This window comes from Pongo abelii, chromosome 19 (genome assembly GCF_028885655.2).
Source record: "Pongo abelii isolate AG06213 chromosome 19, NHGRI_mPonAbe1-v2.0_pri, whole genome shotgun sequence".
In the NCBI taxonomy this organism is placed as follows: Eukaryota; Metazoa; Chordata; class Mammalia; order Primates; family Hominidae; genus Pongo; species Pongo abelii.
Genome location: NC_072004.2, coordinates 12072072 through 12091456, shown reverse-complemented (window position 1 = coordinate 12091456; position 19385 = coordinate 12072072). Strand labels below are relative to the sequence as shown.

At 35.5% G+C, this 19385-nt stretch overlaps 1 protein-coding gene across 4 annotated transcripts in view; it reads right to left on the bottom strand.

The window, feature by feature from the left end:
• Positions 1-19385, bottom strand: part of MAP2K4 (mitogen-activated protein kinase kinase 4) — a 126740-nt gene that overhangs the window by 37667 nt on the left and 69688 nt on the right. For all 4 annotated transcript variants that reach the window (XM_063718033.1, XM_063718032.1, XM_054535467.2 and 1 more), the window contains one exon: positions 9793-9912. In XM_063718033.1, the coding sequence (XP_063574103.1) occupies positions 9793-9912 (120 nt within the window). The remainder of the gene's footprint in view (positions 1-9792; positions 9913-19385) is intronic.

Here is a 19385-nt window from a genome sequence, read left to right as displayed (position 1 = left end):
TACAGTTCATGAGAGAGATGCATGAGTCATGAAAAAATAAAAAATAAAAGCAGATACCATGAGTATAACTGTAAAAGTACAGAATACACAGATGAACAAGAACTACAAAGTACCTTAAAAAATGAAAATACTATCAAAATGATTTTTTAAAAATTATCTTATACAGTTCTATATGTTGTTACTTATTTATAAATACAGCCGTATCATCAAAGATTTTCTGCCCACTAATCTCCTATCCTTCGATTATATAATAATTATATAATCAATCCTATCCTTGGATTATATAGGAGATTAATGCCTGTTAAAAGTAAAATTACTTGCCCAGAATACACTACCCATGAATAGAATCCAGTGTCCCTAATGTGTTTCTTCTATCAACGTTTGCAATGCACTCTTACAATAGGACCACTTTCTAGAACATTCACGTAGATACATGGCTACACGTATGCTTTTGTAAAGCATATCTGACATAGTAAACTTTTACTTATTATTTCTGCATTTAAGTCTTTCTTCTCTCTGTAAATCTTTCTCTTTAGAGTGATCTATGAGAATGGCTATCATGAAAGATCGAGTAACACCCTCCACCCAAAACAGACACAGCTTTATTTTAGAGACACTATCTAAATAGGTTTACTAAAAAATCTTATTAGAGACACACAGCACATTTACCTCATCCACTTATAAAAACAGTAGAAAGAAATAACCTCAATAATATAGCAAAGTGGAGAAAAAAAAAAGACATTAGGAGTCTGAAAAGCCTGACATTATCCAAGCTCTCCTACTTTCCACTTATATAAGCTTGGGCCTCCTCGCGTCCTCATCCATGAAGTCAGACTGCCCCACCAACCTCAGTGGACTGTGATAAAGGGCAAATGAGTTAACACATGCAAAGCACAAACTAAAGTGCCTGGCAGGTGCTAAAAACTATAGTTACCAAATGGAAGGGAGAAGGAAGGGAAATACGGGCAAACAAAAGAGAAAGACGGACATGGGAGTGGGAGAATAAAGGTAACAAGTAAACCGAGAACTGAAGATGAGAAGGGGGGACAGAAAAGAGCAGTGAGCTCCAGAGAGAGGTCTTCGTAATTTTTAAGGAACATAACCTAATGTAACCTTCTTATCTCTCTAACAGTTCCTTTTGGTCATACAGAGAACAAGACAATGGCAATGAGCTGCATTTAAAAAATGAAATGCTCTGAGCTGCCTGAAAAAGTAGTGACAGCAGCATGACTGTCATGCTTAAGCAGAAAACAGGATGACCACAGGTCTGAAATGCAGAAGAAGTTAATACATGTGGGTTCATTGGGGGAAAAAAAGCTGGAGAATGATGAACAACTCAACTACTAAAGTAACATAAGGAAGGGTTCCTAAAGATCCGTATATAACCAATAACATATACCAATAACTAATTAGAAAATAAACTTAAAAAGATATCACTCAATAAAAATATAAACTAAGTCACCAGGAAATGTATCTAATAAAATAGGCAGAACCTTTACGAAAACAAATATAAAATGTTACTAAAGGACATAACAATAACCTGAACAAATGGAGTGGCAGACCATGATTACAAATGTGAAGATTCAAGATGAGAAGCATGTCAAATTCTCCCAAATTAATCTAAGAATTCAGTTAAATTCTAATCAAAATTTTCAAGGACCTGAACAAGCTGACCCTAAAGCTTATATTAAAGTAGAGCCAAGAATACCTAAGATAATTTTAAAGAAGAGATACTGACCTACTACACAAAGACTTTTTATGAAGCCATCACAAATAAAAGATAAATACGCAAAAGAAACAGATGCAAAAGTTCATGCACATACGGAAATCTGATATATGACAGAAGTTAACAAAGCAAATCATAGCAAAAGAATGTATTATTCAATGAATGCTGCTGGGACAATTGGCCTTCCATATAGAAAAACATTAAATTCTGACATTAAATCATTCACAGATATATATACAAAAACTCTCAAATGGATTTTGCAAAAAGCAAAAGTTTAAAACTTTTCTCTAAGAGTTCTCCATGACTTTTATGTAGGAAAAAAATATTTCCCAAGAACACACATAAAAACAACAAATCACAAAGGATAAGACCTGTTACATTTAACCCCATTATAATGAATACTTGTGTATAAACAAAGACAACATACCAAAAGTTTAAAAGTAAGAGACAAAAACATCTATTTGGATGTAAAGAAACAAAAGATCAGTATCCTGAATAATAAACAGTTATGCTAAATTAATTAGGGAAAGACAAAACTTAGTAGAATTATATCAAAGGCAATTTTTTTAAAAAAAGCCTAAATACATGTAAAAAATTCTGTATCTCACCAATCAAGGAAATGCAATTTTAAAAGTGAGATACCATTTCAAACTGCCAAAAACTAAACGTTTATTATCAAATGTTAGTACACACCAGGTAGAAGGAGATCTGTGACAGTAGATGCTGATGGCATACTCAATAAACATTCCCCCTTTCCTCTGTACAATGTATGTGGCTAAAATCTACATTTCCCAGTCTTTAAATGTAAAGAAAGGCAGCCAAAGAGGTATCAACACAAAACCATTGGTTCGTGACTCCAGGAAAATCCTTTTGGTTCTTCCCTTTTCTTTTCCTTCGTGTGGACATGATAGCTAAACTCTAGGAGCCAACGTGGATCATGAGGTAACCTTAACAACTGAAATTATAAAGTAAGCAAGCTACTAACAGTCAGGAATGGCTGATACCAAATACAATTCTTGATACAGAAATTTTGGCAGAAATTTAAGTCGGTACTCCAGCTGGAGACAGTTGTATCATTAAATTCAGCAATTGTATTTCCAGGGACATATGCTAAATAATCTGTAACCTAAGTTGTCAAAGAGACATGCAAAACAATTCTTCATTTTCGTGCTGTTTATAATTATAAAAAAATTAGAAGCAATCTACATTATGATTATTTCTAAAAAATAAAATAAAATAAGGTGTATTTAATCATTAGACTACAGTTAAAATAAATTAACTAAATCTGCATATTATGAATCTATATTTACATAAATCTTGAAAACTATGTTGAATAAAACTATGTTGAATAAAATGTACAATAGATAACGCATATGGGATTCCATTTACTTAAACTGTGGAAATACATAAAGTGATATTATGTAAAATGTAGGGGAAAATGCACATATAGATGACCTAAACAAACAAGTTAAAGGAAACACTCAGGGTAGTGATGAGATCTGGAAAGGGAAATGTGATGAGGGCTTTAATTGCATTTATAATATTTAAAGACATAAAAAGAGTAAATATGCCAATATAGGATTTGGGTAGCTGTTTCTCCTCTGCAATTTAGTCTATGTTTAAAAAATTTCACAGTTTAAAAGGAACATGGACCACCTTAAGAAACAAACAAACAAAAAGCAAATTAAGCAAAAATAAGTAAAAGGAAGAAACCACAATCAGAATGAACCACGCTCCCTGTCAAAAAAATAATAATAATAATAGAAAAGCAATACAGAAAATCATGTAACTGAGGCCAGATGCAATGGCTCACACCTGTAATTCCAATGCTTTAGGGGGCCAAGGTGGGAGGATGGCTTGAGGCCAGGAGTTTGAGACTAGCCTGGTCAACAAAGTGAGACTCCACCTCCAAAAAAAAAAACAAAACAAAACATTTAATTAGCAGGGTGGTGGTAGTGCATGCCTGTAGTCCCAGCTACTCAGGAGACTGATGTGGGAAGATCCCTTGAGCCCAGGAGTTCAAGGTTGGGTTGAGCTAGGATGATGCCACTGCACTCCAGCCTGGGCCACACAGCAAGACCCTGACTTTTTTTTTTTTTAAGATAAGAAAAGAAAAGAAAATCATTTAACTGCGAGCTAGCTGGTTCATCAAGCTCATCAATAACATTGATAAACCTCTAGTTGGACTAATTGGGAAGAAAAAAAGAAGACATAAATTACTGGTATCAGAAACAAGTGGGAGGGAGGGGGAGACAGAGAAGACAGAAGTAACACACTACAGACTCTACCAATATTAAAGTAATAAAAACGAAATATTATGAATAATTTTATTCCAATAAATTTGATAATTTAGATGAAAGGGATAAATTTCTTCAAAGAAACACATACCAAAGATCACTCGACAAGAAATACGTAACTTGCACAGAACTATATCTTTGAAAAAAGCTGGATGTTCAGTCAAAAATATTCTCACAAAGAAATTGCCAAGTTCAAGTGGCTTCATTGGTAAATTCCATCAAATATTTACAGAAAAAATAATACCAATTCTATATAAATTCTTCCAGAAAATTCAGGAAAAGGAAATATTTCCCAACTCATCCTATGAGGCTAGCATTACAATGATGCAAGACAGACAAAAATAAGAAAAGAAAACTATACATCAATGTCTCTCATAGATATAAAAATTTTAAATTAATTTTAGCAAATTAGCTAAATTTTAGTAATTTAACAAATTGAATCCAATGATAGATAAAAAAGATAAAACATCATAACCAACTGGATTTCTTCCAGAAATAAAGCTATGTTTAATATCTGAAATCAATTCATATAACTCACCATTATTAAAACAACAAACAAACCATACATCTCAAAAACATCTCAAGGATCTGGAAAAAGAATCTGACAAAAATCTAACATCCATTCCTGACAAAATCTCTCAGCAAACTAGGAGTAAAAGGAAACTTCCTTAACCTGATTAAAAAAAAAAATTATGAAAAGTCCACAGCTAATATCATATTTAATGATGAAAACATGAATGCTTTCTCTCTAGGATCAGGAAAAAAAACAAGGATGCCTACTTTCACCGTATCTACTCAACAGCATACTGAAGGTTCTAGCCAGTGCAATAAGGCAAGACAAAAATAAATAAAGGAACTAATTGGGAAAGAAAGGAGTAACTCTCTTTTCACAGACAAAATGATGATCTATGTAGTAAATTACCCCAGGAAAATAAAAGCTTATGTACAAACACTTGTACATAAATGCTCAAAGCAACTTTATTTGTAACAGACAAAAACTGAAAACAATCCAAATGGCCATCAACAGGTAAATGAGTAACAAACTGATATATCTGCATATGGAACATTACAGATAGTACTAGGCAATAAAAAGAAATAAATGACTGATAAATGCAAGATAATTATACTGAATGAAAGATGACAAACTGAAAAAGAGAAGTACATACTGTAAGATTCCGTTTATATAAAATCTAGAAAATACAAATTAATCTATAATGGCATAAAGCAGGTCAGTGGTTATCTGAGGATGGGGACAGCAGAGAGGTGGCAGGTATTACCTACGTGGTGTAAGGAAACTCGTGAGTGATGGGTATATTCATTACCTTGATTTTGGTGATAATTCTACAGGTGTATACATTTGTTCAAACATATCAAACTGTATACTTTACATATGGGGAGTTTATCAGATGTCAATTTTACCTCCATAAGCTGCATTTAAAACTTGCAAGGAGAAAGAAGAGGGAAAGGAGAAGACGGGTGGAAGCAAGGATAAAAAAGGGGGAGGTAACTCGCTTCAGCCAGCATCACTGCCTTCTATAATCTGATGAACTTCTACATCCACAAGTTACTCAGAACAGTGCTTTCTGCACTAGAATTTATTGCCCAACCTCAAAAGATGTTTAAAATAAGAGTTTACCTGCTATGAAATTCTCAAATTTTAAGTATTAGAAAAATTTTTAAGTGATACTAGGTTTCAGCACTGTTAAGATAAATGGTAGGTCTTTTTTGTAAAATATAGGCTAAAAGTTACTTCCATTATTCAATTATTATCAAGCTCTTTTTTCCACCTACTTACAAAGCCTGAAAATGACTTTTAGGAACCTGTGCAATTGAGTGACCTAATAACTTATCTAAACCAAATCCAAGCTGTACTTTGGACTTTTTTTTTGAGTTTGGTTCCATCCTAGAAAGAAGTATGCATGGTTGAAGACAATGGCAACATAGAAGTTACCAACTTCAGAATTAAGTATTATTCACTACTCTGAATAAGTGACGGAACTATCAGAAGCTCAATATTACCCAACAGTAAGATTAATCTCTAATTAGTGGAACTACCATTTGATCCAGCAATCCTACTACTGGGTATCTACCCAAAGAAAAATAAATCATTATATCAAAAAGATATCTGCACTGGTATGCTTATAGCAGCACTATGTATAATAGCAAAGTCATGGAATCAACCTAAATGTCCACATTTTTAAAAATGTGACATATATACACAATAGAACACTGACACCCATTAAAAAAAGAATGAAATCATGTTTTGTTTTGGTTTTTTTTTGTAGCAACACGGATACACTGGAGGCCATTATCTTTAGTGAAACAACCCAGAAACAGAAAGACAAATACTGCATGTTCTCGCTGATAAGGGGGAGCTAAATCATGTGCACACATGGACAGAATACGCAACTAGAGACCTTGGAGACACAGAAGGGAGGGAGGAGTTGAAAGGGGTAGATGATGAAAAATTACTTGATGGATACAATTTACATTGTTTGGGTGATGGATACACTAAAAACACAAACTGCACCACTACTCAATATATCCATATAAAAAAACTGCACTGGTACCCCTTAAATTTAAATAACATTTAAATTGAAATAAATAAATAGTTGCTGCAAGAATGAGAAAAGGAACATCTCATAAGCTCCTTGATGGATGGCTGACTGAACCAAACCAAGAGCTGAAGTCTAGTGGTTGTATAAATTAGATGAAATGAAATCCCTGGAGGGTGTCTCACAGTAACAGGAATTGAAAGCACTGTCTCTCTCACAGTGATAAGGTAAGCTAAAAAGTCCTGACTACATACATTCATTTCCACTATTTCCTTTCATGAACTCAGATTTTGTGTCTACTATAGGAACTGAAGGTCATGTCACGAAAAAAGATGCATGTAAGTCATCAACTGCAAAACAAAAATGTTTCTTTAAAGTCTTATTCAATCTGTTTATTATTTACATATATATGTAAATATATATATATATATATACACACACATTTTATTTTTTTTGAGATGGAGTCTCGCTCTGTTGCCCAGGCTGGACTGCAGTGGTGTGATCTTGGCTCACTGCAACCTCCGCCTCCTGGGTTCAAGCGATTCTTCTGCCTCAGCCTCCCGAGTAGCTGGGACTACAGGCATGTGCCACCATGCCTGGCTAATTTTTGTATTTTTAATAGACATGCAGTGTCACCATATTGGCCAGGCTGGTCTCTGTCTCCTGACCTCGTGATCCGCCCACCTCGGCCTCCTGAAGTGCTGGGATTACAAGCTTGAGCCACCGTGCCCGGACATTTTAATATTTTTAACCTTTGTAACTTCGGGAAATACACTTTTACTATTCACTCTTTAAAGGTGAATAATAAAAGTAACACTCTTATTGTAAAACTACTCCTTTATTGTAAAACTATTGAAAAACTATATTTTTATTGTAAAACATACTATTGTAAAAGTTGTTACTTTCTGCTTTTCTAAAACTTAATCTTTTATTATTCAGAAAGTACCTATTACAGATTGCATTCTAATTTGGGAGGAAAGTTCATGTTTCATCTACTTAGGTATTTTGTTTCTTTGTACAGCTTAACTGTGTAGTTCCTAAGCCTTCACCTTATCACACATCTTATCATATCAAAAATCTTATTTAAAAAGCATATATATATCTTCATCTCTGGACCACTTCTAATAAAATAGAAGGAACAGCAAGATTTCTGTCTCTGGAATCCCATCTCTGCCACTTGCTGGCTGTGCAGCTTTTGTCAAACACACTAAATTTCATTTTCCTATCTGGAAAAAGGGGATGGATAATACCACCAAATCCCAAAGATTATTGGGAAGAAAACATATGTGAAAACGACAAAGCATTCAACAGATGTTAGTGTTTACAGCTGCATATGTCAACTCCCTTCAACCTTTCTGAGACATAAAACCAAATGTGACTCAGCTATCCATGATAACAAAACCATGAGAATATTGTTCAGACACTACTCCAAACTTCCGTGCTTTGTTTCCACATCTTTGTCAATCATGAATATGACTTACTCTGCTTTCTTTTCATACAATCAGACTCCCACACTATCCAGCCCGAGGTTAGGTATGTAAATGGTACTTGAATGATTAAATAAATGAACAAATGAAATAAATTGGTATATTCCAGCACTATGGAGGTGATTTAGGGTTCAGGTAGAGCTGGGGAAAGTCTATAGTGAAAACGAATACAGCATTGAAAAAGCTGACCACAGAATCTAGTTAGGAGAGAAAATCTAGTTCAGTCCCTAATTAACTATTGTTCTGCATATGGTGTGATGATTTAATGATTGTGAAGAAAAGTTCATAGTTTGGGAATAAGGGAGGAGGATATGGCAAGATTCTTGTGCAACATGAAGAAAGCTCCAAACATTTACAGTAACATTACATAATATTTAGGTCCAAGATATAGTCATGCACATGAATACATGACTGTATACTGATGTAATGGAATGCTGATGTGAAATGATGGAAGAAAATTAATAAATTCAGTATATCTGGTCATAAAAATGAATATTCTCATTATTAAAAAGTAAAAAGACAGGAATAGAAAGAAACTACGTGAGGTAAGAATTAACAATTAGTGATTCAACAAAGAAATGGGCTCTGTCATGAAGTAGAATGTGTTACTAGTTACCTAGTAAGAGCCCAGAAAAATAAAAATTTCAGAATTAGGTTTAGAATTAACTAACCTCTAACATTGTTTCCAATTATAAGATTTCATATATTTCTATTCAGTGCTACATTCAGCCCTGTTTCAAAAATATATATTAATTTTAAAGCCAATAACAACGAAAACCCCAAGGATACACTCTATAATCCCGTCCCAAAAAGAAGAGAGCAGGAGGGTTTTTCTTACCAGTTTATAACAACCCAGCTATTCATCCTAACATTTGCAAAATGAGAAAGGTATTTTTTTTAAAGAGTATTTGAAATGCTTAGCAGTTCAGTTCAAGTCCTACTCAACTAAGTATCACAATTTTTGATGGTGGTCTAGGATACCATAATGTATTAATTCATTTACAGCTCCAGTTCTACCCCTAGCCCAAACTCACTTCCACATTTTAGGCAGCTGGATGACTGGAAATGAGTAAATGGATTGAGAGCTGGAGGCAGAAATGATAACCCAAGTTGGGACACAAAATAACCAGAGGCCAAAAGAAGAAACACGATTATGAGACCAAGAAATTAGAGCTTTAGTTTCTACACAAAAATCTGGATAAGAGAATTAGAAAAAAATAATTTATATTGTAATTGTTAATTTCCATGTCTGATGGGTATACTTCAGGATTATGGGCAGGGACACGTAAGTGTTTATATTAAATGCAGATATACACTTGATGAAAGATGAGTAAAAGTTAAAATATAAAGTTGGCGGGGGGGCGTTGCTCAAGGCCCAATGAAAATCTAAAACTATAGCAAAAGTGCTGATATTTAGAAGTCAGCTCATTTTTCAGGTTCTTAAAGAACAGAAAATATTTGTATGAGATTTACAAACGACAGTCACAAATACTAAAATACACAAACACACACACACACGCACACAAACACACGTGTGATTCACCCCTTACCCACCACTGCAAAAAGAGTCAGAAGTTAATATGCAGATTACCATGGTTACATACTAAGATACTGAGATATTAACTTATTACTAATGTATGGCATTTAAGAATAGAATAGAATCCTGCCATCTTCATTTGTCCCAGTTAGATATTCATTAGTCAGCTATAAACCCAGTTTATTCCTACCTCTCTGAAGAGTGCACCATAAAACTGAACAATGTATGGGCAATCACTACTCCGCATTACTACATCCAAATCCATAAGAAGTTGTTTTTGTTCTTTTTCATCCACTGTTGACCGAATTCTCTGGAAAAGAATGACAAAAGATGTCAAAAAAACAAAATAATTTAGTCAAAAAAACAATAATTTTTAGTCTCATGGTAGAGAAAAACCGCTATGAGACTAAAAATTACCAAGCAAACTTCACAAATACCAGATATGAAAATTATCATCTTTCCTTATACTTCACAAGAATTACTTTAATCACAGAAAGTTTAACAAACAGCACTTAGAAATCCTTTAAAGGAGACAGGGCAATTTAACCATGAGCATTTACTAATAATGTTGGGAGTTATGAAACAAAGTTCTTAGGCAGTAAAAATTAACCCCCACAAGCAAATATAAAGAAAATGATAATGAGTTGTAACAGTTTCATATGAATAATTATAAGTAGCTGTATACATACTTTTAATCGCTGTTTCAAATTGTATGCAATCTAGGCATTCAATGCAAGAACATCCCTCTTCACTCACTAGCATCCCCATAGCACAGTGTCCTCATTCATAAAGACAGGAAATAGTCCAGAACCAGATAAAGTGAATACTAGTATAGGAGCAGTGCACAGGCAAGAATCCAGGTCTCCAAAATCCTAGATTGGGACTCTGTCCTTTAACTGCACTTTCTAGACATTAAAAACAAAAAGTTCTACCTGACTCTCCAACCCATGAGTCAGCATGCAGGGCAGCATAAACCTGTGGAAGAAAACCTAAAAATGAGGAAACAGAGGGCTCTTTTTGTCTATTCCTAAGGTGCTAAAGTACAACTCCATATACTGCAGACCAGGCATATATTCCTAACCAAGCTGTACAACAATTTCTTTGCACATTTCTAAGAGACTGCCAGAAAACATTAACTACCCCACCTCCCACCTCTTATTCAGGAACAGTATAGAACACAGAGGTGTTGGGAGGGACAATATAGGAAAGAATCATGTTCAGAAATTATAAAAAATTAATAATAAAATTATAGTTTAACATCAAAGCATGCAAACAACTTCTGTTCTCATAAAAAAGTTCACAATGTCACACCACGCCACTGTGTACAATACATAGTATGTACTTACAAGCCAAGTTAGTATCAAAAAATACACAAGGTGGCATTTTGTCTTCCAAAGACTTCGACGTATCTGTCAATGTTCTTGAAAGGGATGAAGGCAGTCAATTAAATTCTCGAGCCCATTTTACAGAAAAGAAGCCAGAGGCACAAAGAGATACAAAAGATGTATTTCATGTGACATGAGAATAAGCAGTTGTTTAAGGAACAGAAGTAGGTTCTCTCAGTTTCGTTTTTGAGGAATTGCATATATTCCAAACAAATTTTGCTACTTAAAATTTGCAGCTACCTACAGTATTTCATAAGCAAATAAAATTTATTAACTGGCATCTATGTTATATACACAGATTTACCTACAACTTTTATATTAAATATCAATGCTCAGATAAACAAGGAATAAAGTAAGAATGAAAAATAGAAACAAAATAAGACTAGTTCTATTAACGTAAAGGAAAGTTTCCCTTCATTCTCATTTTGATTATTTTCATAGTTTATGGATTAATAATCTTACTTTTAAATCAACTTCAGCATGTTTGCTCAGAAAGGATATTTTTTAAAAGTCAAAATAGCCCAGAGATGTGATCTGTATTTGTTCAAAGCATGATGTAATAATTTTTGTAAATATTTTACCTTTATACCTGTTTTTTAAAAAATAACTCTAAAAGTATAGCTGTGAAAATGCTAATTCAGGAAGGTAATTATTTATAAAAGAATCTTAATAATCCTATATATCTAAATTTAAAACAGACGAAGAGTTGTTAATTAGAGACAAGTCGGGAAGAAAAATCAAATAACCCTTTGGTTGGGGAAGATTTCTACCTAACTCTCACTATTAAAAGGTGTTAACAAATGTATTTTTTTCTATTTTTACTAGTATGAATATATTGGCAAATGGAAATATACTAACACAACTAAACTACTATTTTTAAAAGGTGTCCTCTTTACTAGTTTATTTTTTGTTTCACAAAACTGGTTGTGTGGTATGCTAAATATACATTTGTACAAATATTTATATTTCAAGTAGGAAGCATATTACAGTCAAAACCTCAACAGTTATCATCAATGACTTTTGGGAGTGAGCCCGTGTCCGAAAACCCTACTGTAGCTACAGAAAGGATATATGGACTACATGATCTAAAGGCCTAACTGAAGTTCCAATATCTTACTGATACCTAACACTGAGACAATCTCTGACAGAATTGTTACTAACCAGAATGTAGAGAGTTCCTAGCACAGCTTTAACCTTTGAGATCATCAGCACTGGCAGGAAAACCTATTCATCTGTAACTATTCTTTAATGTCACTTCTAGTACAAAATAGAACACAGAGCAGCTGAATGGCCTACTAGTCTAACATGAAATTGATTGTGCTTTTCAATAGATCGACATCTCCCCACACTCTCCGAACATTTTGTATAAGTATCTGGCAGTGGGTAGAAAAGTAGCTGCTGGTATTGCATCTGAATTGTTTGGAATTGAGCAAGTACAGCTAAGTCTTAATTATACTAATGTTTTAGGGTTGAACTGTAACATTTATCATATATGAGCAATTAATAAACTATTTCAAAAGGCCTAAAGGACCCCAAAAGGGGATTAACTACAAACACATGCCTATAATAGCAGTAACTTCAAATTAGTGATTTTAATAACTCAATAAATAACTCAAGTAGAATACATAATGACAATCAACGATTCAAATTAGAGAATACTTAAGAGACTAAAGCTACTACCAAGAAAGATTTTCTAATGGACCATCAAAACAATATCTATGGGAAAGACTTCTACATTTGAATCAAGTGAGTCTAGGATCTTCTAACATTAAAGGAGCATAACTACCTAAAAATGGAACATCAATAAGAACAAACTTCTCTTCCCTTTATAAAGCTGTCCTTAAGAGCACAGAAAAATGGAAGTACAAAGGTGATGCCAATTATATGACTTGAAATCCTCATAATCACAATGTTCAGAAGCAACAACCATTGATAAAAAACTTTGAATAGCAGGAAAATTTCATTTATTTATATAAATTTAAAAGTTAGATAAGGCTGTTTACTTGAGCTCAGCAAACCTTTTTTCCCTGGCAGTAAATAGTAGAATGAAAACTACAGGAAACCATAAAATACTTAAGAAAATCAACTCAAGAACATTAAGTTTTTTATATTATTTTCAAAATCATTCTTTTTCATTATGGGGTTACTGAGCTCTTTTACTTAACACTACTTTACTAACTTATTACACGCCCCCAAGACAAATTAAATTGTGTTTCTTGAAAAAAAATCCCCATCTCTTTCCCAATAATAAAAAGTATTTTCAGATTATTTCAAGTTTTACTTTATTTGGAATATAACATAAAACACTGCAAATCAAAACAAAAATTACTACTCTACATATATAAGTAGTTTTCTATAGTAAATAAATTTATAAACTTGAAGTTAATTTTTTTAAATTGGTGTCCAAATCTGTATTCAAGGTTGAGTATAAGCCCAGCAAAGCAGGTAAATGCCAATAAAAACAGCAGGTAGATACAGGTCAGAAATGCCAACGTCACTCCAATTGAGAGTCACTTAGAGACACAGGGAAAAAAAGATTACATTCCCAGTTCTCTGGCTTTAAGACTATTAATATTATGCATGGTTCTTGTCCAATTAAAAAAAAATTCCAAAGAGCGTATTTTTTCTAAAACTGCCAGTCCAACTCATGCCATTGGTTGGATCAGCCACAAATTTAGTTGTTGCGAGTTCTGTATGGATTAGGCTGCAGTAATAGAAAGTTAACAAGTCCCATAGGACAAGCTAAAAATGTTCAGTTACAAATGATCCCCTTGCCCTCTGCTCCACCTCATCACAAAACACAGCAACATCCACTTGGTGAACAGTTCCAATCATATAGAAATGTCCCAAATTCCAAGTTGTTGAAAGGTTGCTTTCCTTCTTTTTGTGCAACATGGCACCTGGAAGTCATTGGTAGATTTAAATGTTGACAACTTATAACATCTATTGATCAAAATCTTGAATAATATTTAGCCTCATGTGGAATGCCTCCATTTTTAACAACTTGAATTTAAAGTATAAATAACTCTTTTACTGATACTGAAGAATTATGTAAATGTGGTGCTGTTCTAGGTGTCCTCTAACTTTACACTGAGATCTCCAGGGGAGCTCTCTCTTCACAGTGACACAATTCTCCAGCCTCATATCCAAACCCTACCAAATCCATCTCTCACATACAATTTGTTGGTGCTTATTAGGGATGAATTACTAGCAATAAAACTAACATCAGTAAGTATGAAAAACTTTAAAGCAGACTATGACACATTGTTATCATGAAAAGGGACAAGAGGAACTAACAAAACTAAACTCGCTTAAGGACTGGAGTGGAAGAGCAAAGAAAAAGAAGCAAGTAAGAGGATGGACAGAAATAGGCAGTATATACTGTCAAGGAAAACTAATTTATTCCCTTCTTACTCAGATATTATGCCTCAATCCCATCACAATGGTGACTTTTTGTTTGTTTGTTTGTTTCCCTTCATTTTCTAAATTTGTTTTCATGGGTGGGAAGAGACAGGGAGAAGGGATAGTGGGAAAGAGCATGATGATGAAGTGATCGCTATTAAGGGGTACAGTTAGGAAGACTCAAATGTGGCAAAGGAAGGCAGGCTGACAACGCAATGGCTAAGGGTGGAGTTGCAGACGAGGCAAAGTAAAGGCTCACGCTGTAGGTCCTAAGAAGCAGGTCACCAAGTAGCATTGTGCCTAGATGCTCAATAAATACCTGGCTGATTCTGATAGTGGTCCTTGCCAGTCACCCTGATTCAGAGTTAACCCTTACATCTCCGTGTTAGGGTGCTCAAAGATATCTGAGTTACTAGAGAGGTCAGCACACACCTTATCCCAAAGCACCAGGGCCTGCCTTGAAATGACCCATTCTGTGACTGCCAGTGTCCTGATGTAACAATACTGATTGTCCCAAATCAACCCAGTTTTCCTTCCTACCAAGTCAAGCTCTTGAACGATGTGTGTGAAGAGGCACTCTGGGTTACCTGATTCCATTCCTGCATGGAGAAAGGGAAAATAATAGGTCATTATATACTCAAAAGACTCAAGAGTAAAAAAGGATTGGATGACAAGTCATATATGCACTTCATAAACAGAAGTTCCACAGAGGACATGACAGATGTCAGTTCCTAGGATCCGAACATTCTAGGCAAAAAGGAGATGAGTCATCAGCAAACATGTAAGGAATCAAGAACTGAGGAGTCCAGAAAACGACTTTAGAAAGCAGTGGTGCCACAGACACACTTGAAAACAGCAACATAATCAAATAAACTTACAAAATGGCTATCAATTCTAACTGATGCTATTTTTGTTTTGTTTTGAAATAGAGACAATGCATGGAGGAATGAGATGTGAGAAGCATAAGAAATGGGAAAACTGACGTGGAAGGACATGACCATCAGTTCTGGCAGATCTCTAAATTCTCACATGACAAATTCTTGTCAGGTGTTTGTATGGCTCAGCTGAGTATCCCAGAGGGCAGTATAAAAAGACAGTAAGAGCAGAGTAGGAGACACAGCTCCCTGCTGCACAGGTACACCTATAGCTGCTTAGAGAAGTTCGGAATAGGTAGAGTATTCCAAAGTAAAAGACAGGTGAGTTCCTGGATCAGAAATTAGGACTCAGACACAACGAAACTCAGCAAGGTGATGAATTCAATCATTAGAGGAAATCAGTACAGGGCTTTAGAGATTATTCCAGGCACCAATTAAAACAAATAGACACAATTTAAAATAACGCAAGCTACTAGTAATTTGGCCATTAGCAAGGCAAAGCATCATTTCCAATTTACCACCAACCAAAATCAGAATACCAGAAGGTATTTACTCTTCAGCAATCTATGTGGAATCTGCTATAACTAGGTTAGCTAAAGCCCATACCTCAGTGCAGGGAGCTTGTTCCCCTACATAAGCACCTACTATCATCTAAGATTACCAAAAGAATCTGTATTCTGGGCCGGGCAGGGTGGCTCCCGCCTGTAATCCCAGCACTTTGGCAGGCCGAGGCAGGTGGAACAGGAGGTCAGGAGATCGAAACCATCCTGGCTAACACGGTGAAACCCCGTCTCTACTAAAAATACAAAAAAATTAGCCAGGCGTGGTGGCGTGCACCTGTAGTCCCAGCTGCTGGGGAGGCTGAGGTAGGAGAATGGCCTGAACCCGGGAGGCAGAGCTTGCAGTGAGCCGAGATCGTGCCACTACACTCCAGACAGAGCAAGACTCCGTCTCAAAAAAAAAAAAAAAAAAAAAAAAAAAGAATCTGTATTCTGTATTTCAAGTAATTGCCAATTGTCCTGTCCAATTATATGATGGCTAAAACCACCACACCCAAGACAAGAAGCAAATCAAAAACTCCCTATGATGACAGTTGTCTATCTTTTGTACCAGGTAGATATTAGTAAATATTTTATTACCCATGCAGAAATCCTAGAACTAGTACATGAGCAAACACAGCACATGGGACCTCCTCTCCACAGAAAATAAAGAGTGATATAGCAAAGGTTCAGCATTAAAAATCAAAAGAAAAGAACAAAGATTATCTTAATTAATCTTGTATATATTATATATAATATATTTAATATTATATAATTATATATGTAATATATTATAATTTATATATATTATAATACAGTTGTAATATTTTGAAAACGCATCCAGTTTCTGTGATCTACAAACACCAGTACTGCTATGCCATAAACATACCCTTCATTGTTCATTAAGTAATCCTTGCTAAAGATCCCTCTTAAGGTTACTGTCTATAAATAAAATGTGAAGGGGAATCCATTGCTAGTCAATGATTGACATCAGATCAACCAAAGTCAGTGATGTAGAGCATAGGAGAGCAAGGATCACACTCCTACAGTGTCCGTACTATTCTGAGCCCTACAAATATGCTGCTTTCCCAGCAAAAATGTCCAGAATTCAGTTGTAATACAAAGTTGGAAAATCCCAGAAACCAAAGTTGGAAAATCCTAGAAACCATAGCAGCACATCAATATCTTATCACCCTCCTCTGGGCTGCAGAAAATCTTGGGTATTCTTATTTTCCTAATTTGTGGTACGAGTTCCTCCTTATCAGCTAGAGTCTTCTAAATAGATCACACATGAAAATGGCCATGATATCTCACAAAGCCGTCATTAATAAGGTCAAAGCAGACGGCAACATTAACCAAAACAAACAGTAAAAGATGCAAGCAAGTTATCTAGAATGCTGATCACAGGTGTAAATCTTGCTTTCCCGTGAAAAAATAAGTGTCTGTTAAGTCTATTATTTTAAATTATGAAAGCACATATGATTTTACTAAGGGCAGAAGAAAGAATGCTAATTCTTAATTGCAAAAATCATTCAAGTCTTTTAAAATCAATTTAATAAACTCTCAGTTGTATCTCAGCCTCATTAATTAATTAATTAATAGTAATACCCCATTCTTCTCACTGGGGATACTGAGATCCACTTAATTCCTTTTACCTTACCTTTTGCTACGTATTATCAGAGCACCTGGGAAATCAGTTCCAAAAGCATGTGTTATATTACATTATGGGAAGAGCTGCCCTGAGGACCAAGTTAATGGAACAAGTTTGACATGCCTTGGTAAGAGTGGTGTCATCTTCTTCCTCTTTACTAACTACATCATCCACATTTAAAGAAACAATGTCAATCTTAGCACTGAAATTTTTAAGGGTCTAAAGACCATAAATGACAGATCATCATTTCAGTACTTATGACAATAAAGTGAGGTAACAACAGAAATCTGACATATACAACAAATTTCAGAGGCATAGCCATAAGATGACAAAGAATGATAGAAAATACGCAGGAAATATATCAAATACTGGTTCAAATGACACCCATGCAGAGTAAGGTATGGTAAGACAGGTTTTTGGCTGGGCGTGGTGGCTCTCGCCTGTAATCCCAGCACTCTGGGAGGCTGAGGCGGGCAGATCACCTGAGGTCAGTAGTTCAAGACCAGCCTAGCCAACATGGTGAAACCCTGCCTCTACTAATAGTACAAAAATTGGCTGGGTGTGGTGCTGCGTGCCTTTAGTCCCAGCTGCTTGGGAGGCTGAGGCAGGAGAATCGCTTGAACCCAGGAGGCAGAGGTTGCAGTGAGCCAAGATTGTGCCACTGCACTCCAGCCTGGGCGACGGAGTGAAACTGTCTCAAAAAACAACAACAACAACAACAACAACAAAACAAAAAAACAGGTTTTTCTCCAGATAACTATATAAGCTGGGATTTAGTCCAATGTCAAAATTCATTCAGTTTAACCAAGTGATGGTAGTAGGTTTCAGAAACCAGATGTCTAGAATGTTCAAAATCACGTATGATTGACTAAAATTCACCTAGAGCAACTATTTCCAAACTGTCTTAATTATACCCCTATTAATTCCTCGGAGCTGGTGCCCCAAGGGCTTCCAATATGGCTGCAGGTAAAGTCTCTACTTCCCACCCTCACATAACCCCGAACAGTACTGATTTTGGCTGTTTTATTTCTTGGGTTGCACATACAATTCTGTTAATGGAACAAACTCACAGTCTGAAAAACATTAACTTGGAGTGACAGCAAAACAAACACACATGTATACTGGGAATTCCAACCCCATCTACATAAGCAACCTGAGTTCAAAATCAAGGCTGCCTAGAGGACAGCCCTGCCACATCCCTTGAATATGCCTCCTCCTGGAAATGCTCTACTTACACTTTTCATATGACCACCACAGCTTTTAAGCAATATTAGGAAGCATAAAAGAATACAGCTCAATCACAGATGTCTTAATTAAGTCACATGATCTGACCGAACGACGGCATAAGATATTAGACTACAGTCTCAATTCTAAACAAAAGAGCCATGACATCTGCATCCCACAGGTGATTTGGATAATCAAATATGATCACTGCGGCCCTTTGGAAGTGAATAAAATGGCCCAACAAAGCACTCTATGCCATCAAAAAGGAACTTTTCCAGTTGAAGGCCATCCCAGTATCATTCTAGTGCTTTCAGAACATGCAAGACCAATGTTTAAACACTAAAATGAACCTCCTCAAATCATTATTCATCATCATAATCCCCACTGAAATCATTTGGTAATGGAACTTTTGACAGAAGTGGCATGGTCTCTCCAGTGGCAGGAAAACAAGCCAAGCCATACTTTTCTGATACCTGACTTCCCATACTCACCATACTATCTACACCAGGGAGGCCTACCCAACCAGCAGATTAAAGTTCTGTTCTGCTCAGGGAACAGCTGAGCTGTGGGCTGCTGATACTGTCAGCAGAGGGCTCTAGTCCTTACTATCAAGCATCAGGATTAGGCTGGGTCTCAATTCCAGGTCAAGGACACTAAAGTCAAAATCCAAATACCAAGGAGAGGCAGGATTGCAAGAATCAAAATCA